General features: G+C 46.7%; 11 protein-coding genes across 11 annotated transcripts; 8 read left to right on the top strand and 3 right to left on the bottom strand.

Annotated features, from left to right (window-relative positions):
* Positions 1-339: 339 nt before the first annotated feature.
* On the bottom strand, positions 340-3,275 carry DPH1 (Diphthamide biosynthesis protein 1). Its single transcript, XM_058500691.1, has 2 exons — positions 3,076-3,275; positions 340-3,028 (listed from the first exon to the last, which is right to left on the bottom strand). The coding sequence occupies exons 1-2, from the start codon at positions 3,254-3,256 to the stop codon at positions 1,863-1,865; spliced, it is 1,347 nt and encodes a 448-aa protein (XP_058349508.1). The 5' UTR covers positions 3,257-3,275; the 3' UTR covers positions 340-1,862.
* Positions 3,276-4,290: 1,015 nt separating this feature from the next.
* Positions 4,291-4,488, top strand: ONS95_007193 (uncharacterized protein; the record flags this gene model as incomplete). Its single annotated transcript, XM_058500690.1, has 1 exon — positions 4,291-4,488. One exon carries the CDS (start codon positions 4,291-4,293, stop codon positions 4,486-4,488), a length of 198 nt encoding a protein of 65 aa, XP_058349507.1.
* Positions 4,489-4,516: 28 nt separating this feature from the next.
* On the top strand, positions 4,517-4,912 carry ONS95_007192 (uncharacterized protein; the record flags this gene model as incomplete). The annotated part of the gene is made up of 1 exon (XM_058500689.1): positions 4,517-4,912. One exon carries the CDS (start codon positions 4,517-4,519, stop codon positions 4,910-4,912), a length of 396 nt encoding a protein of 131 aa, XP_058349506.1.
* Positions 4,913-5,598: 686 nt separating this feature from the next.
* On the top strand, positions 5,599-6,111 carry ONS95_007191 (uncharacterized protein; the record flags this gene model as incomplete). Its single annotated transcript, XM_058500688.1, has 1 exon — positions 5,599-6,111. One exon carries the CDS (start codon positions 5,599-5,601, stop codon positions 6,109-6,111), a length of 513 nt encoding a protein of 170 aa, XP_058349505.1.
* Positions 6,112-7,352: 1,241 nt separating this feature from the next.
* Positions 7,353-9,496, top strand: VMA2 (Vacuolar ATP synthase subunit B). The gene is made up of 5 exons (XM_058500687.1): positions 7,353-7,565; positions 7,625-7,709; positions 7,768-8,086; positions 8,134-8,459; positions 8,508-9,496. The coding sequence occupies exons 3-5, from the start codon at positions 7,976-7,978 to the stop codon at positions 9,331-9,333; spliced, it is 1,263 nt and encodes a 420-aa protein (XP_058349504.1). The 5' UTR covers positions 7,353-7,565; positions 7,625-7,709; positions 7,768-7,975; the 3' UTR covers positions 9,334-9,496.
* Positions 9,497-10,729: 1,233 nt separating this feature from the next.
* On the top strand, positions 10,730-11,793 carry ONS95_007189 (uncharacterized protein; the record flags this gene model as incomplete). The annotated part of the gene is made up of 2 exons (XM_058500686.1): positions 10,730-11,332; positions 11,455-11,793. The coding sequence occupies 2 exons, from the start codon at positions 10,730-10,732 to the stop codon at positions 11,791-11,793; spliced, it is 942 nt and encodes a 313-aa protein (XP_058349503.1).
* A 136-nt stretch (positions 11,794-11,929) lies between these two features.
* Positions 11,930-12,166, top strand: ONS95_007188 (uncharacterized protein; the record flags this gene model as incomplete). The annotated part of the gene is made up of 1 exon (XM_058500685.1): positions 11,930-12,166. The coding sequence occupies one exon, from the start codon at positions 11,930-11,932 to the stop codon at positions 12,164-12,166; it is 237 nt and encodes a 78-aa protein (XP_058349502.1).
* An 854-nt stretch (positions 12,167-13,020) lies between these two features.
* ONS95_007187 (uncharacterized protein) lies at positions 13,021-13,685 on the bottom strand (the record flags this gene model as incomplete). The annotated part of the gene is made up of 2 exons (XM_058500684.1): positions 13,021-13,428; positions 13,550-13,685. The coding sequence occupies 2 exons, from the start codon at positions 13,683-13,685 to the stop codon at positions 13,304-13,306; spliced, it is 261 nt and encodes an 86-aa protein (XP_058349501.1). The 3' UTR covers positions 13,021-13,303.
* A 1,191-nt stretch (positions 13,686-14,876) lies between these two features.
* ONS95_007186 (uncharacterized protein) lies at positions 14,877-15,380 on the top strand (the record flags this gene model as incomplete). The annotated part of the gene is made up of 1 exon (XM_058500683.1): positions 14,877-15,380. The coding sequence occupies one exon, from the start codon at positions 14,877-14,879 to the stop codon at positions 15,378-15,380; it is 504 nt and encodes a 167-aa protein (XP_058349500.1).
* A 1,508-nt stretch (positions 15,381-16,888) lies between these two features.
* ONS95_007185 (uncharacterized protein) lies at positions 16,889-19,131 on the bottom strand. Its single transcript, XM_058500682.1, has one exon. The coding sequence runs from the start codon at positions 18,602-18,604 to the stop codon at positions 17,162-17,164; it is 1,443 nt and encodes a 480-aa protein (XP_058349499.1). The 5' UTR covers positions 18,605-19,131; the 3' UTR covers positions 16,889-17,161.
* Positions 19,132-19,330: 199 nt separating this feature from the next.
* On the top strand, positions 19,331-21,135 carry ONS95_007184 (uncharacterized protein). Its single transcript, XM_058500681.1, has 3 exons — positions 19,331-19,797; positions 19,846-20,763; positions 20,810-21,135. Exons 1-3 carry the CDS (start codon positions 19,689-19,691, stop codon positions 21,121-21,123), a joined length of 1,341 nt encoding a protein of 446 aa, XP_058349498.1. The 5' UTR covers positions 19,331-19,688; the 3' UTR covers positions 21,124-21,135.
* Positions 21,136-22,620: the final 1,485 nt, after the last annotated feature.

Here is a 22,620-nt window from a genome sequence, read left to right as displayed (position 1 = left end):
CCACCTCCAACTCCACCCCCCAACTGAACCTTTCCAGCGTCGACACAGGCTCAACATCGTCGCCTGAGCTTCTATCCGAGCGCAGTGCCAGCTTTGATGGGGAGGTGGACAGAGCATATCGGGAGATGGCTCAGGCCATCGGTGTGGTATATTGAGGGTGGAATGTGAAGGTATGTTCATCGATTTCAGATAATGGTCGAGGGTGAGAAGCGTGTGAAAATCGCAGTCTCGCGGGAATGATATGGTGAAAAAGTCATGTTGATCACCCGCACGTGCTTGGTATGACTCAAAGGGGACTGCCATTATTTTGGCATGTGGTGTTCGTTTGTTGTCCGGGGGTGTCATGTGGCGGGGAGCGAAATTCAAGGGATAGAGAGGGTGGCTGTGATGGTTCTTGATGCTGTAGATGAGAAGATTAGGGAGGACAGTTGATGTTGATACTGGTTTGGGGTTGTGCTGGTGCGGGAAGCGAGTTTCTCTTTTGCCAGTGAAGCTACAGCCTTGGTAATGACTCGCTCTTCGTGGTCAATATTTCACTACCAAGCTAACAGAAGGAAGAATTTGAAAAGTCCAATGGTCTATTCTACTATCAAAAGAGCGTATACAATATGCAAAGCCATGCCCATCCGCTCGATCACTCATCCTCTTCCCACCCATCAATCCCTAATCCTCTCCCTCCACATCACCAGCTCCCCCTTCCATCTAAAAAGGATCATCTCCATCAAAGTATCCTCCACCGCCTCCATATCCACCAGCCCCATTCCCATCCGGTCCATTGGCCGGTCCAAAATTATTCGGTTTATGGAAAATTGGCGGACGACGAGGGGGCTCTCTTCCGACAGGCGCAGGAGTATAGGCCTGTCCGTTGGAAAGAAGGCCAGCGCCGTTACCGCCAGAAAAGGCGTTGTATCCTGCGCCGCCATATCCAGCGGCAGCTTGTTGAACAGGTGGTCGAGGATTTTTTTGGGACCATGCGCCGCTGCCGGTGGGCATGTAGCCTTGAGCGGCGCCCCAGGTGCCGTTGTGCGAGTTTTAGGACATTTGATTAGGGGTTTGTTTGTGTTGTGTTGGTTGGTTTTTGTTGTGTTTGTTTGAGGAGGTTGGTTGGTGTTTGGAGTGTTGAGATGTTTGGTTTTGTGATATAGAAGGAAGAGGAAACTGCAAACTGGGAGAAATTGCTTGGTATTTATACTTCTTGAGACCTAGCGACGTCATGGGTTGTGATTCTAAATATGTTGATCGGAACCCTTTGGAAGATTGCATGGGAAGACAAAGCATGTTATTAGGTCCCAGTTGGTGAGTCCGCCTGCTTTGGAATGAGACGGATCGCGGCTTGAAGAGAATATGGTACAAAGAAATGCATCAGGCTCCATAAAACAAGTAGAGGGGCTCCATAGCTTGATTCAACATACTAAGATATTCCATTTTTAGTGATTGGTAAAGGTGGAAAATGGCGGCGGAACATGAAAGAGCATTGAGGAGAAATGCAGGAGATACTTTAATGCTCGATTCATCCGAGCCTCTTGACTATATTTAGTCCACCGTTGAGAAACCAAGACAGGTTGTCGCCCCGAAAATTGTCCAAACATAGCCCTCATACTGTCATCTCTCGAGAGCTGGTCAGTGGACCATCACTGAGTCTCATACCTGAATCAGGAATTGGGAGAATAGCAGTCGTACACCCAGCATTGGATGTCATGTTTCTGCACCTGGGACCTCATTTCAAGGCTAACATCCCAGCCCTGCACTCAGCAGAAGCATACACTTCCGTGCCCAGCCAATCTTTCCTTCTTCTCGAGGACTTTTGGGGATGGCTCATATTGATATCGTGTTTGATGCTACAGCTTTCTTGGGCTGTTGATTCATCCGGTCGCAGAAATAGCCTTTGCTTCCCTGGTCCTTCCAAGACCTTCCTTTCCATAATAATCCATGGGATACACTCCGCCATTCCCTTTGTCCCAATCCTCCTTTGCTCCCAATACAATCAACGCCTCATACGGTGTCAAAAGCGGCCTCGGGAAAGCATAGCCCCAGTCGATACTCAATCTTGGGCATGCAACCTGCACCCAGCACTCCACATCATTCATCATGGCCAGCTTTCCAGGGAAGATCTCACTGAGGAGAAGGTTGATATATGGAACTCCTAGCGCCTCAAGCTTCTTCTCGATCAAATCCATTGTGTGAGGATTGCCTTGACGACCTAAAGAACCCAGAATCAGACCCCATTTCTTGGCCGACTTTGCGGTCGAAATGGCTTCTCTGCGCAGAGTGTGCATTTCCTTGTGATCGTAGCTCTCTCGTGTCAGCTTTCTCGAGTACGGATCGTATCGGTAAGCCGGAATGGTGGGGTTGTGTATCATGGCACTCTCAAGATGGAATCTCCCGTCTCCAAGGTACAGAATTATATCCACTCCATCCGTAGATGTCAGCCTTGGTGATGTACATCCCAAAATCTCTCCCTTGCTGAGCGGAGCAATTTGTGGAATTAACAGTTTGTATCCCGCCTTCTCCAATGGTGCTCTGACTCCATGCAAGGTCGCATTGAACTGAATTGTCCCTACCATAGCTATTGTCTTTCCAGATGGAAAGTTCTTCTCCAAAGTCGCCAGCAGATGAGTTGTATCGATACTGATATCCACGAAGACATACAGCGTTTTGATGGTCGTGACATCTACCGGAATAAGACAAGAGTGTGCATAATGAACCAGCAGGTCACATCCAAGAGCCCTTGCAGTGTAGTCATCGATACAGCATGCACCATATGTCACATCTCCCATTATCAGCGTCTCGATTCCTGGGCAGAACTGTGTGAAAATGTCCGATATGGTCGTTGCAAAAAGCAGTAATCCTTCCGGCATCTGCAAAGCAACCTTTTTCGACCCATTTGTTCTGATTCGGTGTATAGTCTTGTGAATTTCGAAGGAATAATTCGGAGGGAGGAGTGCGATCGCAGCGTTGATGTCCGGGTCGTTCAGGATCTCGGAGGGGACTTGGTTCAGGGTTCGAGGGGCTCTTCTGGGCTTTGATACTGTGGTTGATCAGTATTATCCCACTAGTATATCTTCCAGATCGTACTTTGTATTGCGCCGCTTTCCTCCACCGAACCATTTGGGTCGTTCTTCAACCCTGCTTCTGCGGCTTGCCTCCTTCCCACGAATCGCTTCTTGGGTAATCTTTGCGCTGCAGCAGCTTCTTCTATTTGCTCCTCCACATCCACAGCGATTCCTAGGTCGACCTGTGCTCGATCTTCTTCCATTCTGCTGGTTTGTTTTGTTGTGGTTGCTGGAACGAAAACAGGTACATCAAGGTCCAAAAAGTTACCCCTCCAACCCGCGCTAAGGTTGGGTTTAGCCGATGTTTGCCCGTCACTTTCTCACACTACCTTGGCGAGCTTGGTGAACTATCAGATGTCTCAGAGGAACAAACATTCGCAGATTTACTTTTCAGATTACAATCAAGGTTAGTATTTTTTCCACTCAAATTCTTCTTGGAGTCTTGCAATTCCACAACCACTCAAGCACCTAACTCAAATTTAGCTAGACGTCCATTGAATAAACAGCATTGGTAAGGAGCTGTTGAAACAACCGGTATGATCACTGAGGTAAAGCTAGATGATCGGAGAAAATATGTACATAAACGCAATTATCTTTCAAGCTTCCTCCTGCGCTCAACAATCTTCTGCATCTGATTATCTCGATCCATTCCATACATAGCTGTACTAAAATAAAGCTGAGAGACTAGTTCCACTGCATTTTTTCCGATTCTGATTATGAGTGAGCTTGAGAACAAATGACTTTCAGAAGTCCATCGCTTACAAGATCCCCGTTCCATAAAATACAAAGGACATTGCCAATGTAATGATTGAACATGCTCACATAGGAAACTATCCAGCAAAATCGAAGCATGAATTCAAAGGATTCAAAAACACTCAAACATGAAAGGAGGGATTTGGTGATTTGGGAACGTATCAAATGTTTCATAAACGTTGTGAATTACAACCGAAACTTCCTGAATTGGAGCGGCGTACTGAATCTTGGAAGTAAACAAAGACTAAGCGAGTATGAAACAAAGCCAATATTGTCTGCACAACTGCAAAGTTCCGAGAAACGGCACGAAGCCGTCCCTGAAGGAACCTACAAAAAGTAACGTCGTCACTCTCTTTCACAAATAAGTTTGTAAGCTTGATGGCCAATCTGTTTAAATACCTGAAGATATCCTGTCCATTTCACGATATCATACCTCAAACCATCACTGTGGCTCAACATCTACACACGGCAGAATCCCATCAAGATGTCTGAGAATCAAGATCTCCCCGGACACCAAGATGCTCCTGTGGAAGAAGAAGAAATCAATGACCGCTTCACCACCTACTGGAGTGGCCCCTACCACCCCGATGCCATGCACTACGCCTACGACCACAACCTCAGCTACGAAACCTCCGGCAGCCAACGTATCCTCGATCTCGGCAGTAATCAACCCATGACCTAGGTCACCTTCGGCGGCACTGGAGAGATCGATGAAGCTCGTTTCCGAGCCGCCAACCGCGCCTCCGACGCAGAGAACCGAGAGCGGTAGTCGTCGTGATACCGACCTCAATACGGGCAATACACTTGTGAACAGAAAATGGCGCACGGCAACGAGAGGCGAGAAGTTGAGGACTTGTGCGCATCATAGGCAGATGTATGAGAAGGAGAAGATGCGTTGCGAGAGAGACATCGGTATGGGACTTCCCGTGATGGAGGACGGTAGGGTCAGTGATGTAAACAAGGAGAAAATACGGAAGTACATCGATGTGAGGAAGAGAAGGGTCGGATACCTTGAGCAACATTTCGAATTGCTTGATGCGATGGAGAAATTGGTTCTGCAGGAAACGGAAGAAGGATGGGACTGGGAGAAGGGCATCGAGGAGTAGTATGGAGTCAGAGAGAAGCAGAATGAGGCTACTGAGGAAATGGTAGCGAAGGCTTGGGGAGATACATGAAGGGTGGGAATTGGAAATGGGATGGCGGAATTTCTGGCTTGACCTCTTTGCCGGCTGGTGTATCAACATTTCGAACATGTCCAGATGTTCTAGATTAGATTGTTTGAGGACTCGCATTACATTCCTTTACAAGAGCGTCGAAGTCTGACTATTTCTCGTATCATGTCGCCTTTGTGGCTGTGATGAGTATCGGCGAATCAAAAAGATATTTGTACCTTAGACTGCTCTTGACGATAGATGAGACAGCCTGGTAATGGCTCCTAAAGTTGCGTTCCAATGATTGTTCATAAGCTGATGGTGGTAATGTGTTAGAAAAAGTCGTGCACAAAGAGTGTTTGCTTGACGTAAGTCTCTGGCTAAGCGGCGGATTTTGGCTAGTGCGAGCGTGGAGACTAAGAAGTGGTTCCGGACCAATAAATAAGTTGACATCTCGTTCCTTTTAATATTCTCAATCTCCATTTCACCTGCGCTTACATAGAGATCTTCCACAGAGCACTCAGCACCTGGTTGCCCGCCGCGATTATATTGTCCTTGTCCTCCCTGACTCCCAAAAGTGGACTTACACATACACACGAGGAGACTCCATCTCAGCCTAGGCGCCAAATGCATCATATAGGATGACTGCTTTCCCAGCTTGGATGGGCGGACTTCCCTACCGGTCCGCTTCTGGAGCATCACCATCATCAGGATCTAAGTCAACTATAATAGTCCACATCAATGAATCGGCAGCTGCATCTTCATGTTCCATCCTTCGCCGCCGCTCACCGCACTCTTCATTTGGATATTTCGAAAAAATAAATGCGCAAAACATAACGCACTTCAATCTCGATTATGGAAGACCAACGCCATGTTCAATCCACAGCCATAACCGTATCCATGATGGTCCAAAATCACAACCGAACCCTGCGACTCCAATGGCTAGAGTCGCCAAGTTCTTCCACATGGAATGGCAATACATTGCTCGAGGACGGCTAACGCAGTCCAGGATTGCGGCATTTTGTTCAGGTCCAGTATTAGTTATTGGGGCGGTTATATTGCTGGATTTCTTCTTGGAGTTTAGAGCCAGAAGGAGACGAGACACGCAAGTGGCAACAGAAAAGGATGAAGAAGATTGGGGAACAGGACTTTAGTAGAGAAGGCAGCAACATAAGTGGGTTTTCCGTCACTGCTTATTAGTCTGCCATCCTTGGATTTTGACAATTCGAACGCCAGGGTGGGTCCTGGATATTGTGCTTTTAATGGTGTTTGGACTGGGAGACAAGTATTGAAAGCAAGCCGAGGAACCAAATTGATCTCCTCTACCCGAGCCGAATGGCTGAGTGATTGGAAGTGCTCAGAACATTAGTTCGTAACACGACGAAGTCTGTTACTGCGTAGTTGTAGGATGAAATTTGCAGACTTAGGCATCACTGACATTGCCAATGTACCAGAAACATTCAAGCACTTTCACGGTACTCGTCACCGGCAGCCGTGGGGGCCAAGCGCCAATGCGAGGATCCTATCGTGGTAACATTTCTACTGGCAGTATGGAACTTCCTGTGACTACAGTCATATCCTGGATGCCCATGACCCCCGACTTCGGTCAAATCCAGGAACAGTACCTTGGCTGGGTTCGGTAGGAATGACCCGAATATATCGATGCGATGCAGAGTTGGAGCTTTAGTACGACGTACTCTGGAACGCAACAACCAGCAACGAATGTAGAAATCCAAGTTCGGAGAGGCACAGAATCTTCATAATGGCTGGCGTGGCTGTCTACCTGTGAGTGTCTGCTTGAGAAACATGCAAGCCTTGACTGATCACGAGATAGATAGGATTAGAGACAGGATCCGGAATGTGAAAGAAAAGCTGGGTACACGGACGAAGAGCTCCTGGTCGAAGAAGTTCTTTTGAATTGCAGGTCTCCTTGCCTTGTTTTCTGAGGGGGATGAGTGGTTATTCTAAGCTATTTGGTGTCCTTGAAGTGGGCAGAGAAATGAGAAGGGGAAGGAAGGGAGAAGGTCGGAAAATTAAAGATTAGTATATGATTAAATTGTTTGATGGCATTCTTCCTGGGAATAGATGGAAAAAGCAAAGTCATGAGGATGTACGTAGCTCGGACAGAAGTAGTATCTGCGAGCGATGGCAGCTTCCGCGACCACATTCGCTCTAAACACAAGCGCAGATATGATCAAGCCAAAGAAAAGCCATGGAGATCATGACAATTGTTTTGTTTCAATTTGGCTGTTTCCAAAGAATCGGTATTAATACATACATCGGTGTGTTGAAGTCGAAGTGACGAAACAGCTTGGCTGCCAGAATCTTGATGCTTACGTAACTTATCTCCATGTCCAAGCTAAGCTTGAGCTTCTCCAAAGCAAGTCCAACCTCCCCCACGACCACCAGTTCGCACTCCATCGACACCACCCTACGACCGCAGGCAAGCTTCATCCAAGCTTCAGCTGCTGCTCACGCTCTGCCTTTGATTCACGCAAGAATCGCCGTCATGGGAGACCCACGGGAACCCTCCTCATACAGCGTTACGCCAAGGATCCGATACAACACCATTGGAGGTGTCAACGGCCCTTTGGTTATCCTGGAGAATGTGAGTGCTGTTGAGAGGGGCAGTTGGAGTAGGATTCGACAATGCTGATGTCTACGAAGGTCAAATTCCCTAGATACAATGAAATTGTTACGTTGACGCTGCCTGATGGCACACAACGCTCTGGACAGGTCCTGGAAGCTCGAGGTAGGCAGTTCGTGTCAATCGCATCAATTGGATATGTGCTGATTTTGCTACCGGATAGGTGACAGAGCTGTGGTTCAGGTACAAATTCCGAAATTGGGGATGGCGAATGTAGAGGGCTCACAAGCGACTAGGTATTCGAAGGCACATCTGGCATCGATGTCAAGAGGGTATGGTCATTCGACAATTGAGTACGGTAATATACTGACTGCCCGCAGTCAAAAGTGGAGTTCACAGGAACAAGTTTAAAGCTTGGTGTTTCTGAAGACATGTTGGGTCGTATCTTTGATGGATCTGGAAGAGCTATCGACAAGGGACCAAAGGTTCTTGCAGAGGATTACTTGGATATCAACGGAAGTCCCATTAATCCATACTCTCGAGTGGGTTCTTTCCCTACTGCATAGCCATGCAAAGCTAATACATACAGGTGTACCCCGAAGAGATGATCTCGACCGGTATCTCTGCCATTGATACGATGAATTCGATTGCTCGTGGACAGAAGATCCCCATCTTCTCTGCCTCCGGTCTCCCGCATAACGAAATCGCTGCCCAGATTTGTCGACAGGCTGGCTTGGTTCAGAAGCAGGGTGTCACAAACAAGGGAACACATGATGGACACGAGGACAACTTCTCCATCGTTTTCGCAGCTATGGGTGTTAACTTGGAAACTGCCCGATTCTTCACCAGAGATTTCGAGGAGAACGGCAGTTTGGAGCGTGTTACATTGTTCTTGAACTTGGCCAATGACCCTACGTAAGTAAAGGCGGACTGTGTTTGCGCGAAACATCTAACGATTTCTAGAATTGAACGTATCATTACCCCTCGTCTTGCCCTTACCACCGCCGAATACTATGCCTACCAGCTCGAGAAGCACGTCTTGGTTATTCTTACTGATTTGACCGCATACTGTGATGCTCTTCGTGAGGTCTCCGCTGCCCGTGAGGAAGTGCCAGGTCGTCGTGGATATCCTGGTTACATGTACACGGATTTGTCGACCATCTACGAACGTGCTGGTCGTGTTCAAGGACGAAATGGATCCATTACCCAGATTCCTATCTTGACCATGCCTAACGAAGATATCACTCATCCCATTCCCGATTTGACGGGTTATATTACGGAAGGACAAATCTTTATCGATCGTCAATTGTCCAATCGTGGTATTTACCCACCAATCAACGTCCTCCCATCGCTGTCCCGTCTTATGAAGTCTGCCATTGGAGAGGGCTTGACCAGAAAGGATCACGGAGATGTTTCCAACCAGCTGTATGCCAAGTACGCCATTGGTCGTGATGCAGCTTCCATGAAAGCAGTCGTTGGCGAAGAAGCTTTGTCATCTGAAGACAAGCTTTCTCTCGAGTTTTTGGAGAAGTTTGAGCGAACCTTTATTTCACAATCACCTTACGAATCAAGAACCATCTACGAGTCCCTCGACCAGGCATGGAGCTTGTTGAGAATCTATCCAAAGGAACTCCTCAATCGTATCCCAGGAAAGGTCCTTGCAGAGTTCTATCAACGATCTGCTGCAGACCGCAAGGGTAAGGGCAAGGGAAGCAAAGATACCAAGGACAACAGTGAAGAGGCAAAGCCCAATGGAGCTGGCCAGGAAGAGAATTTGATTGATGCATGAGAATCGAGAAGTAGAGGGGTGGCTTTTGGAAGGATCAGGGAAGAACACAGAGGAGCGAAACAGTGTTGATATCTGGCGGAAGCTGTTTCTTTGCCACTGGGGATTGTAAGTATCGAGAGGAGTTCAGAAGGCTAGAATGTACGACTTTACAACCCAGCCAGGATCGACAGGGTCCTGCGTGCCAGTAGTGTGCAATTTTCCTCGTGGATTTTAGTTTCGTTTCCCAAGACCTTTCCTTGGGTCCAAATTTCCCTGGCAAATGAAGTTGTTTGCTCAAATAAACGTCCAAGGTTCCCAGCAGCGGGAACAGAACCCGACAGAGTATTTGCCTTCCACTAGCTCCCGACATATGAAAAGCTCCCCTCAGTAGTCACCTTACCTCGCTTACCTAGTAGATGCTGTCTAGTTCCTCGTATCCGCTCGAGTCAACTGACCTTCTCCCATGCACCGAATCTCCTCCCCTTCCTCCAAACTTCCCTGCTATTCTCCTTCCAGAAGTAATCTCCCTTGTCAGTGCCATCACACAGATGCGCACCAGTAATAGTGCCACAAAACAATCGATGCACGCCTCCACATGCGGGCGGAATAGCCAAAAGCTTGAACGTAAATTACTGGGGATAGCAGGGAAGCGCAGTGACTGTTGTCAACCCCGCACGCCATGGGACTAGGGTTGTGATGGGAAAGGCTGGGGTAGCGAGCTGTTTTGGCCGATCCTGATAAACGCACCAATCAGCCGAGACGGCTTCAACGTCATCTCATCTCTGGACCATACTCGATACTCCACCGAACTCCCCGGGCTGGGGAGCTTTTCATGGACTTGGTGCGAGCTATCGAATTTTCATTCTAGCCAACACCCGGCGCAGGTCGCCGCGCCTAGATGTAGCATTAGGAAAGGCATAGGTAGTGTAGTGTAGTCCACGGACGGTTGCTTGTCATTCGGAGAGCCAGGTCCGTCCTATGGGGTACAAGCTTTCCCCGCATTTTTAGAGTGGTGCAGAAGTCACTTTTCTGTCTACTAACGTCTCGAGCTTTCTCATAGGTGCTCTTAGACACAAGCGTTATGGGAGACCATCTGGTTGCGCCGCCTGCAATCCTTTCACGTCAAATGAACCAACAGAAGGGGTCCCTAGCAGGAAAATAGTCTAGTTTGCGCCGTTCCTGGCGAACTTTGGACGAGATGATGCATGGTAGGGGAGGGATGTGAGCTCCCAGGATGCAGGGAGCTTGAGAGCTTGGAAGCTGTTGTCAGGGTATAAAGCTGGAGCTACCTACCCCTCACGATTCTCTTTTCTCTCCTTCACCGAGTCTTCTGTGTTACTTCCATTTACTCAGAGCTTCTCTCACCTCAATTGATCAATTGAACCTCGGAATTGAAAGACGCTGCAAATCTGTCAACATGCGCTCTACAATTCTCTCCTCTGCCCTCCTGGCCTCTGCCGTAGCTGCCACCCAACAGTGCAATTCCAGCACAGGCTCAGGCGCAGATGCGAACGGCAAGTACCTCATCACGGGAACAGACATCCGCGCGTTGTTCGTTCCCTACGGTGCCTCCATCTCCAATCTCTTCCTGAACGACACCTCCGGCGTCGAGCGCGACGTTGTGACCGGCTGGGACAATGCTACCTACTACGGCATTGACAAGCAACACCCGCATTTTGGTGGCGTCCCCGGCCGCTACGCCAACCGCATCAAGAACGCAACATTCTCCATTGACGGCACCACCTACAATGTTCTCCCCAACGAGCATCCCACTCCCGATCACCCAGACGGAGTAAACCAATTGCACGGTGGACCTGATGGTTGGGATTGGAGGAACTGGACGGTCGTTGCGCATACGGAGAATAGCATCACTTTCAGCCTTGTCGACCCGGCTGGTGATCAGGGATTCCCTGGGGAGGTGATCAGTTATGTCACGTATACTCTGGGCAACAAGACATGGGATATCAGTATGACAGCGTTCAGTTTGGAGAAGAAGACGCCAATTATGTTGAGCAGTCATGTGAGTTTTCCCCTCTCCTTTCCCCTCCTAAAAACGCCCAGTCAAGCGACCGATTACCAGCATCGCTCGCCTATTGGAAAGGAAAACCTTGAAGTGAAAAATGCTGATTTCGATCCAAACAGGTCTACTGGAACCTTGACGGCTTCGCCAACAACGAAACCGGCCTTGCTCTCAACCACACCCTTCACATGCCTTATGCTGGACAGCGTATCGCCACTGATTCTATTCTTATCCCCACCGGCGACATCCTCGGTAACGAGAAGGATGGCTTGAATGATTTCTGGAGCAAGCCAAAGCAGATTGGTGCTAACTTCACCAACCCTGATCTTCTTGGAAACTGTGGTGGCAATTGCACTGGTTATGGTGAGTTCCTATCTCTTCCCCCTCTGCTTATTCCTACCTATCACCTGGGTGGACATGGAAAAGGGTGCTTGATTATTTACGAGAAAACCCTAAGCTAACCACCCTCCCACGGACACCTGCTACATAACCGCTCGCCCCACCCCATACTCCTGGGAAGACGCTCCCGTCGCAAAACTCTCCTCCGCCTGGTCAGGTATCTCCGTCTCCGTCTTCACCGAGCAAGACGCCTTCCAGATGTACTCCTGCGGCGGACAGAACGGCTCCGTAGTACTCAAGTCCACCCAGGGACTCTTCGATGTCGCGGATAGACCAAGAGTTATCGAGCAGTATGGCTGTGTGGTTATGGAGGTTGAGGATTACATTGATGGCATCAACCATCCTGAATGGGGCAGAGAGAAGAAACAGATCTTTGGCCCAGAGGATGGTCCGTATGTGTTGAAGGCGAAATATGTTTTTGGACTTGATGGTTAGATAATTATGAGATTGGGAATGTTGGAGTGTATAGGCATGTATGCAAGTAATGGATGAAGAATGTTTTCAGAATCTACAGTGCCACCAGGTGCCATGGTGTCGGCTGTGAGCAATCTTCTCCTCAAAGTCTCGTCTCATATGACAAGGGAGGTAGGTCATCTAGTATACTGAAGTGTTTTGCTCAGCCAGCTTCTTACTCGCCCACCTGCCTTGAATACTCTTGCCATCTGCCTCATCTTGGACCTGCCCTGCACAAGTACCCAAGACCAGCATCCACGGGGTCAAGATCACGTGACGACTCTATATCTTCTCCACGTTTCCTCTGAGGCAATCAACTGGCACCTACTGTATTCGTTCCCATCTGTGTATCTATGTACCTAGACTTCCCCATATCTCAAACTCCATTCTCTAGTTTAATTTTTTTCCAATCCACAACAACCTCAACACCTCACGTCCCACCTCCCTCTCTCTCGTCTCGTCTTCCACCTTTTCCTTTCCGAACTTTTCATTCGCTTCCTCTCCCACCTTCTCTACCAAGCATGTCCCACAAAATCTGTCTACGACCCTCCCATATCTCCCCGCAGCTTCTTCCTCATAGCGCGGACAGAGCGCAGTACATATTCTCTGTTTCCAGATCTTGAGCATTAAAAGGTTGGGATTGCGGCGGGATGCGAGGAGGCAGGTGTCGGAAGAGTCGTTGATGGTATTGGTGGAGAGAGGGAGAGGGTGATGGATAGCCTCATAAGTTCAATTCTGTTGTCAGACTTCTCCAGAGATCTGCAATTCCAACATCAAAAGTGTGCTGATACAAGGACCTCGAAAGTGAGCAGGTGGCCTTCCTTCATCCATGAAACGAATAAACGCCATTCCTTGACAACAACCACAAAAGACCTTGCGTGCTCTAGGGGTAGAGAAAACCCGCTCTGTCTCTTACTCTTGCTTATCGCTCATGACCGCTAGAGACAATGACTCAACTAACAAATGCAAACAACGGAGAGCTCCAGCAACACGAAAAATCAACACCAAATCCTCGTCTTGTACCATCCTACCTTAACATAACCTGTAGAGGTCAAGGATGTACCATCCTCGATTAACATAACCTGTAGAGCTCATTCCATGATCTTCCATGCTCTCTATCTAAGCAGAAGCGCCAAGGACTTGCTTCTCACGCCCCTTAAGAATACACTCATAGCAGAGAGTATCTTCCTCCCTAGAAACGTGCGTGGATTTCTCGCCCCAGTACTCAGTACAGACGCGGACCCCTGTCAATGAAGCAAGTAAATTAACCCCTGTCTTGCTCAAATTTCCAAGAAATTTCATCAATATAGGAGTTAAAGCTCAAAGCAAATGGGCATAGGGAAGATCGAGAGTAAAGAAACTCACAAGTCGCCATCTTGACGAACGGCATAGTCCTGAAGTAAACCTTGGGCTTGACAACCTTTGCCATATGACGGCAGATGACGGCGCTGGTGGGACCTTTGTGACCGCAGCCGTGGAGGACGTACTCGAAATGACACATTTCGAAGTGAGTTGGATGAGGTGCTGGAGTCTGGTTCGTTTATTGTGAATGGGAACTTGGTAGATATTCAAATGTGAGTTGGTGTAAAGGCGAGTTGGTGTAAAGGTGCGAAAGCATAAAGACAAAACGTCAGCGTAAGATAAGGATGCTGGATTGCTTGTTTGGTGATCTTGTTGTAAAGTGTTTGGCGAGCACAAAGATCTCGATATGTGAAAGGAAAGAAGCAGGCAGAGGGTGATGGACAGGGGTAGGCTAGCGTAGAATTCGAGGGATGCAGTTCTCGCCTAACCTTCACGTATTGATAACGATAAAAACGGAAGCTGTGACCGAACCTAAATATTCTATCAAAGGTTTTATGGTACTAAAACACTCTTTTCCATAGCAGGGCTTCATTGTTCACATATCAGTGTCACCGCACCTCGCATAACCATAAAGCAGGCAGAAACTCCTCTATTTAGTTACGGTGCCGACTACGCACTTCTGATCGCCGTGCTAGTTCTACCAACTTCCACTACTATCTTCCTTTCTTATTTTTCAGAACCTACCTACCTAGGTAGCCACTGGTTAGGTACACGTGATCCGTGAATTCAGCCATCCTTGGGGGCGTCATTTCAGTCGGAGCTTCAGTACTACCAGCGAATTTAAGCAATCACCCATGCTTTGTGACATTACTCAAGGATAAGAACGATCTTATCAACCTTGACTCTGGATTCGCGGTCTCGATCGATCTGCAAAAAATGAATCCTGCGAGGCTTGGCCCCACAGCTCGCTTAGCTATGATATCAACAAACAATTGCATCTATCATCGTGTGCGCTTGTTGAACAAGCAATTACATGCAAAAGCGAATTGATTAGATCTCTAGTCAATCAGTTACTGGATATTCCTAAGACTTCAGATATTTATTTACGCTCTTAGGAGAAACGTGTGCAGAAGGATTAGCTTCCCGGGAATCTGGTAGGCCAAAATTCGGTTGTTGCGGAAGCCAAACTTAGGGCGATCGGTCGCACTTTCATTTTGAGGGTGAATGGCACATTCTTTCCTAACTTCCAATCTCATGACTGTGAGGGCCACAATTATTATCATGAAACCTGATTCTTTACAGAAGCTCTTATAGTGCGTTTGCGACGTTGATTCCGAAGCTCTCCAACTCTCCAAAGAAGAGGGTCATATCATCTCTGTTAGCAGTCGCCATGGATTCCAAGCTTCAGCAACAAGCCCAACAATCGCAACTATACCAACCCTACATCATGGCGCCAACTCCTCAACAGTTACTGCATATGCAACATTCAAATTCTCAAAGCTCCATTGCTAGCCCGGCAAGCAATTATCACACTTCGCATGCACCGCAACAGCAGCAACAACAATCAAACCTCTCCTACACTGTCCCACACCAGCCAATGCCTCAACCCCCTCCACACCACCAATTCACCGCCACTGAACACTCGTTTCTCGATCTGCTAATGAACGAGCGCGAACAAGCCATTAAAAAGAAAGCTCCATATCATACCTGGGATGGCTACGTCGACCAATTTCAGTTCGAGTTTCACTGGGGTCCAGATGTGAAGATGATTGAAGCTTGGAATGCAGAGTGGGAGGCCAATTTGGGGTTTTGGTGGGGACTACATCCGGAAAAGCAGCTTGATATAATACTTCCGAGACGAAGATGTGAAACTGGGCAGAGGCAGTGGAGATGAGTTGGGAATGTATGGTATTAGGTCCAGAGTGGATAATGACAAATGGCACATGGATTACTTTTCTCTTTGTCTCTTTACGCGCCATGAGTTTATGGCGCAAGTCGCAGAGGATGTACCTCTGCAGAGATAGTAGTGGGGAATGTGACAAACTGGTCACGTAAAGCGTATCAGTGCTTTGTTAGATAATCTTCATCCCTTGTGTATGTTAGCATTCCCGCTGATCAGATGAAACAGACAAAAGTCGGGGAGGCGAGACTTTCAGATTTTGAAGACATTGAGGACATTCTGATGGAGGCAATTGAGACGAGTTCTGTGATTTCAAAAACCAGGCACACTTTTGCTTTGACTCTAATTATCTGAATAACTCTCATGAAACCCCTCTCAAGAACCAGAGACCTACTCGTCTCGCTATCCTCACTGCACAAGTCCTTATTCTTGCACAAGGGTTCCGAACATAGTTAAGATAGGCATATTTTCATCAAGATACCCAGGCCTTTGAGACCTCATCCGGCAGGACAGTTCCAGCATCTCCGATGACCTCTCGCGGGACAGAGCCAGTCAGTACATCGTTGACCTGTTTGAGGGAGCAAGGTGCGACCTTCATTATTGCATTCCCAGCATCTACAGCATCACCACTGGCATCCGTGAGCCCTGGCACCATGCTGAGGCATCAAGAGGCCAAGGCCATGGCTATTTTGGTATTTCCCGGGGTACATCTTGGTAGGGAGTATGGTTATTTCAGTATGTGCGTTCTCCGGTGGTCTTCCGTAAGAGTGGCTATTTAGTTTAGCACTGAGTATAGGTTGCTTTCCAAAGGGAAATGTCGTCCATATTTAAATGTCACTGTCAAAAGATTGTGCCCTCCTGTCACTAAATCTTGGTCCCAACCATTCACACAGGAGACGACCTAGCCTGTCCTTTTCATGTGATAGGAGTGGAAAGCCACTTAAAAGAATTATTGTAAACAGAGGAAGTGAATTTTAAAGCTAAAAAACAGTGCTTCCTTGAATTCAACACGGTGTTTGTTGACTTAGAAGTAAGATTACTTGTCCCTGTCGATATTTGAGTTTTGGTCTGTAGACTTGAACAAATACTGCTCTACCCACCACTTAACGCAAGTCCAAACTTCAGCATCACAACTTACTTTGGGGAATGATGTACGAATAGTCAGCCCATTGTAGATGAGTAACCCTGTTTGATTTGGATTAGTGAGTTTGCGAAGCTGAACGGCATGAGTTTGTGCTTACGTCAATTCCTGACCATTTTCTACCCAGTTATTGACCCACTTTCAGCATTACCACTCGATCCAGACGAAGTCGTGTACAAGTTTGATCCACTTATTTCTATTTAACAGACTGTAAATGACATACTAGTGGACTAAACCTGCTTGGCAGGGCAGTAATCTCTACCAAGACCTGGGGAGATGACACTATTCGATGACCGCTGGATGTGATTGTCCTTGCTGGGGTGAGTTTTCTTTGTGTCGGCTCTTATTTTTACACATGAGATTGATTTATGAGTCTTCGAGAATTCATTTTTGAGTCATGAAAGTGTTTTCATTGATTTACAAAAGCAAGGTCGAGAAAGAGAATTCAGGTTATCATAACGTAAACTCCATGTATGGCCTTGAATCCCTTTTCAATAGAGGCCACCAACTCCCGCAAAAGCTATTTCTAAAGATCGAACGCCGGTCATGCAAAACAGTAAAATATAAGAAAGCATGGAGATATCGTGCAGGAAAACCCAAACCCCAGACCCTACCCGCTCCTGTCCTTTTTCTCTCATTTCCACTCACTGATAATCTCAAACTTCTTTCTGAGATCAACTTGATCGTCCTTTTGGTGTCCAATAGCATTGTGCCGCACTTCCTTCTTCTCCAAGTCAAAACATTCGGACGTAGTACTGACTGAGCACAACTGCCAAAGTTCCCGTTCACACATGTCGCAGTAGAGACCTTCCACAAGAGACACGAAGTCTGGTCCCCACGAGTTTGACATCTGGCAAACTTCCGTAGCACTATGATCTCCAAAGTGAGAAATTACCAGCCTGTCGACGCATTGATCTTTCTCCTTTCCGAGAGCCTCGCGACGGTGAAGGACTTGTCGTCGACTTTCCTCGGAAGAAACGTCCTGTGCTTTCCTCACGCTTGCTCTCTTGGATCTTCTTGTAGGCTGGACCGTGGGCTGGACAGTAGGCTGAGCCAAATCAGGATTAGGAATAAACCCAAGCACTCCACCAAAATTTCCAACTCCCACGGCAGGCGTCGTCTCCGCTCCATCGTCAACGCTTCCAGCTGGGATCGAGCCCAACGTTCCTCCAAACCCGCCGGCTCCAGGTGGAGGGGCATTGGTATTGGTACCAGCCTCGTTCGCGACTGCTTGAGCCGCATCCGCAGCAGCCTTTTCGTCGGCGAGTTGCTTAGCATTGAGAGTCTTGGGACCCTGGCCGGGCTGAATATTTTGGTTCAGAGTCTTAGCGTCTTTCATGTCGCACACGAGAGCATGCCCGTCCACAATCTTTTGGAAATCCAAGTCGAATCCATTTGCATCTCTCTGTTCATCTTCGAGATAGACTGGGACGCAATCAGCTGGAGGCGTTGTCCACAATGCCATTCGTGCTGGTGCCTGACAGAGTGTGTTAGGGAACTGGGTATACTGAGCTTGCGCACGTTGGGCTGTCTCGCTATCAGGGAAGCCAAAGTCGGTAAGTTTGAATGAAATGGCTCTCAAGAATCGATCATCGTCACTGAGCCAGACACACCCCGGACGAAAGTCTGTTCCCGGAATAATCTCAGGGCTTGGATACCATAGCTGGTTCTGATTGCCCACAGCAGCACACTGCTTCACATATCCGGCATGCCATGTTCTTTGATCATTGGCAGCACTAGTTAAGCTGATGTAACTGATGCATGTTGCGTCAGTCGTGGAAGCCTGAAGCATCACATACTCTGGCGTGGTCGACGTTCCTGTCATGAACCCCACAATCTCATTGGAAGCCTGTTCTGCAGATCCACCCCCAGCAGTAAAGTCGATGAGTTCACCTCGAGTGTCGTACAGAAATATGTGTGGGTAATCTCCACCTGACAAATCAAGGCCTGCTGTAGTGCGTGTTTTACTGCCGATGCCGACTCTACATTGTGTTTCGGGGCTGGGGGCAACGAAGGCGGAAACCAGTGACACAGCGGTCAGCGCAATGTCCAATCCAAACCCTGCCGCGAAAGCCATTGCAAGAAGACTGAGGTTTCGTCGAATAGCGTCCGTAGATGTTTGTACGATGGCTTTCGGCAAAGGGGTTTAGGTGCAGGTGATTTTGGTTCAATGAAAATAGCTGAGAGGCTAGAGAATGAAGTTATAAGAGTAGAAGAAGAATGAAGTTACTGAGTGCGCTGAAGATGGTGAGTGATAAGTAACCCAGCAGAGAAAATTGAAAGTCTTATATACTTGATCCAGGTGCTCCACATCTGACGTGCAAAAACAAAGTGAAGCTTATCCCCAAATGCCTTCACCCTGCTAACGGACAGTCGAGAAGGCTGACTGTATCTCTTGAGCGGAAGGAAGAGTATCCGCAAAGTCAGTGGTACAGAGAATATTGGAATAGCGTCAAAATGCCATCTTCTCGTAGCCGTGGTCATGACTACATGTTTCATCTTCCATCGCCGTTCCTACGAACAAAGATGGCGAAAGCGACCCCATTTGCAAATAGGTCTGACTTCCAGGGATGCCTGGCCAGTAATCTCTCAAGATATAGATTCTCAGCTATTTTAAAGTAATATATGTCATCCGACATGCACTGCGCTTCAGTATCCAATTAAGCTAGGGCCTGTCTTGGTGTGGCGGGGCACGACTTCGACTTTAACCGCCACAACCATCGTATCTCTATTTTGGACCAAGACGAAGATAACTGAGCCATAATCAGAATGGAATCACGATGACAGTTCAACATGGAATACCAAAACGACTGTCTTCATTAGAATCCTACCGATACCTTTGATGCTCGAAATATACCACAAACAACATGGCCTAGGGCTTTCGAAGCAACCTCTGTGGCCATGGCTATGATTTGGGGGTTCAAAATCTGAAGAAAGTAATACTTAAGAAAGACAAAACTAACCCTTTGATTTCATTTTCGACATCATCAACGCTTCTCTCTCTTTCTCTCTCTCTTTCCTTCCCGTTACATTCATTCTTCTGGTATCAAAATACTCTATTTCACAGACTTCCAATACAACTTACGTGCTAGCTTGTTTAGACTGTTGAAGTTCCATTCAGTCTTTGCTTCTCGCTATCATTTCATATTCATATATATGCAATGCATTTCACCAAAGTCATCGCAGCGCTCGTTCTTCTTGTTACCTTATCCCCCGTCGCTCATGGAAGAGCGGTAACTCGGAAGGACTTGGAAGACCATTCATTTTTCGGTTTGTGATACGTTTCCCCATTTTCTTCAGTTTCACTTATTTCAAAAGAAGAACGATCAGTCTCCGGAAAGCCCAGCTATGAAGATCGCCTTACTATCAGAGCGGCACCTAGAGTGAGGCCTGGGAACAACTCTCCTGGGTCTCAAGGAGGTAATGGAGCTCCTAGCCAAGGGCCAAACCAAGCCGGTGCAGGTCAAGGAGTTGGTCAAGGGTCTGATCAAAACTTCCAAGAGCCAGCTCCAGAATCCCAACCTCCTCCCGTTGTGGAGACAACTCCAACAAAAAGCCCCTCCGATACCGACACCACCACACCACCCCCGGCAGAGAAAGCATCCGACTCAACAAATCCACTTGATGAAGATTCCGATCTTTGTGTAAGGAAGCGATGCTTAAGCAGAATTGATCGCCCGCTCGATTACGGCGTCGCTCAAAGCAACGGAAACAGGGTGCTTAGTGAGGCTCGCAACTTTATTGATGCAGATCTTCCGAAGCGACCAGTCCCCGATACTGTCAACGGCTACGTGTTTCAACGAGATGGCGAGGATACTTCAGCTATTCCCGGCTCACCAGCTGTGGTCAGACTTGACCATGAAAATATCTTTGCAGACCCAACGTCTCCAGATCTCAACTTGGATACCAACAGCCAAGTCGCTGATATCGGTTGGCGATCCGTTATAGTACCCCTTCAAAAGAATGAGGCACCAAACACGGACGTCAATCGGGCAAAGATAGACACCAGACAAGGCGTGATGATTGCCACGACAAGAGATAAGTCAGCTGATGGAAATATTCCTGGAGCAGAGGGAAGCGGCAATCTCGACAACGTTGTACCGAGCCATGAGCTCAGTTGGCAGTTGTGGCAAAAACAGGTATCAGCAGATGGAGGGGATGTAAGCAGCCTCAGAGTCCTTGTCGCGGAGAGTGTGCAAGGCAGAGGAACGAAAGACACCATTACAATGGCTATCGGTAAGTCTCCGTCGATCGAAATACTTCAGCAGCTAACGTTACGAAGCATCGACCGGCCAAACTGTAGATATGGGCATTCAAGGTACGAAAGCCGTTTTCACACCAGATGCAAGCAACCCAGCAATGATGCAGGCATTCACTGCACTGTGTGGTACCGATAACATTAGACCATTTGGCCAGATGCTTGCCCAAAATCATCGAGATTTGGGGAATAAAGTTATCCAGAAAATATCTGTCTATGGAAATAGTACGGGCAGAGATGGAATCTGTAAACCTCACACTCAGCTGCCAGAGGGGTCTCAGGGGCTGAATTATATGGTATTAGTACGTCTAAGGAGAGAAAGGAGAAAGAGAGCGTAGGGCTCTCCTAATATAGGTAACTAAGCTAGTGCACGTGACCTATAATATCCCTCCTCCTTATAAGCGTTCTCTCTAAGAACGAAAGTACTTTTTTTAAAAAGAAAGGAAAGAAAGAAATAATATAATAACACCCTGTTTACTAAGTTAACTATCTTAATACTCCTTAATCCTAACTACCTTACTATCTAGCACTAACCTTAGCTTACTATCTAGTACTATTTCCGCCTTACTATCTAGTGTTCGTATTAACCTGTTCCTATCCTCCTTATCCTCTGTTCTATCCTCTATTCTATCCTTTATTCTAGTCTACCTTAGGTACTTAGGCTTCAGGGTTTATAGCCTCTCGCTAGAAAGCGACTAAATCCTAGAACTTCTTAAGTATCTAGCTCTATATAATAATATTCTTAGAAGAGTAAATAAATTAGTAGTTTAACCTAATAAGAGAGAGTAGCGTGAACTTAAGGCTAAAGATTTACTTATTATCCTTAGTAATAATATTAAAACTAAGGGCTAAGACACTACTTGAGATATTAAAGATTCTAGTAGTAACTAAGCCTTCTAAGAGAACTATAACTATAGGGTAGAGGTAGTAGATATAATTAAGTTCTAAGTAGATAATAGTATAAGCTATATTATTAAAAGGAAGGAGAAGAGAGGCCTTTAGAACCGAGTAAGTATTAGAGAAAATAATAAGGTTATCTTTATCCTTAGAAAGTAAAGTAGCGTAAGTAGTAAGCTAGTTCTAGCGGAGCGAAGTAACTAAAGACTAGGCGTTAAAGGAAGAGTATTACTTAGTGATTTCCTAGAGTCTAAGAAGGAACTAATCCTTAGGAGAAGCGCTGTTAAAAGAGAAATCAGCGTACTTACGGAAAACTAATATACTTATACTATAAATATCGGAGATTATATAAGCTATTATATCCTTTTCGGTCTTAATCTTAAGTGCCTCGTAGAGCTTAGGGTAACACTTTATATATAGCTCGCGTTTAGCAGCTAAATTAGTATCGGAGATAATATTAGTACTAAATATATTAGTAATAGTCGGCGTAGCGGAACAGGTCTTAGGATTATACTTAGTACTATATTTGTAATATACTAAGTACTTAAGATATTACTTAGTCTAATAGATACTAGAATTACGATAAAGAGAGTACTTCGACTTAGGGTAGTTCTTGTACTTATATTTAGTACTTATATAGTAACTGCACTAAGGGAGGAGGCAGGCGTTAGTTATATAACTAGTATTCTTATAATACTTATAAACCTTATATCTCTTTATAATATAACTTTCTAGTTCGTACTTTTAGTATATAAGAATAGCTTGACCCTTCTTATAGAAGGTCTTTAGCTAAGGGTATTTAGCGTTAAGGTATCTAAGAGCGTAATAATTAAAGCAGATAGATCCTGTCTAGGTATAGTTATCCTTTATATAACTTAGATAATAGCACTTAGAGCAGACTTTACTCTCCTTTATAGGAATAGAAGTAATCTACTTAT

The sequence above is a fragment of the Cadophora gregata genome (assembly GCF_030347475.1).
Source record: "Cadophora gregata isolate MNR1 chromosome Unknown scaffold_19, whole genome shotgun sequence".
Lineage (NCBI taxonomy): Eukaryota > Fungi > Ascomycota > Leotiomycetes > Helotiales > Ploettnerulaceae > Cadophora > Cadophora gregata.
Note: the sequence above shows the minus strand (reverse complement) of the source record. Positions and strands in the feature narration are given on the sequence as shown.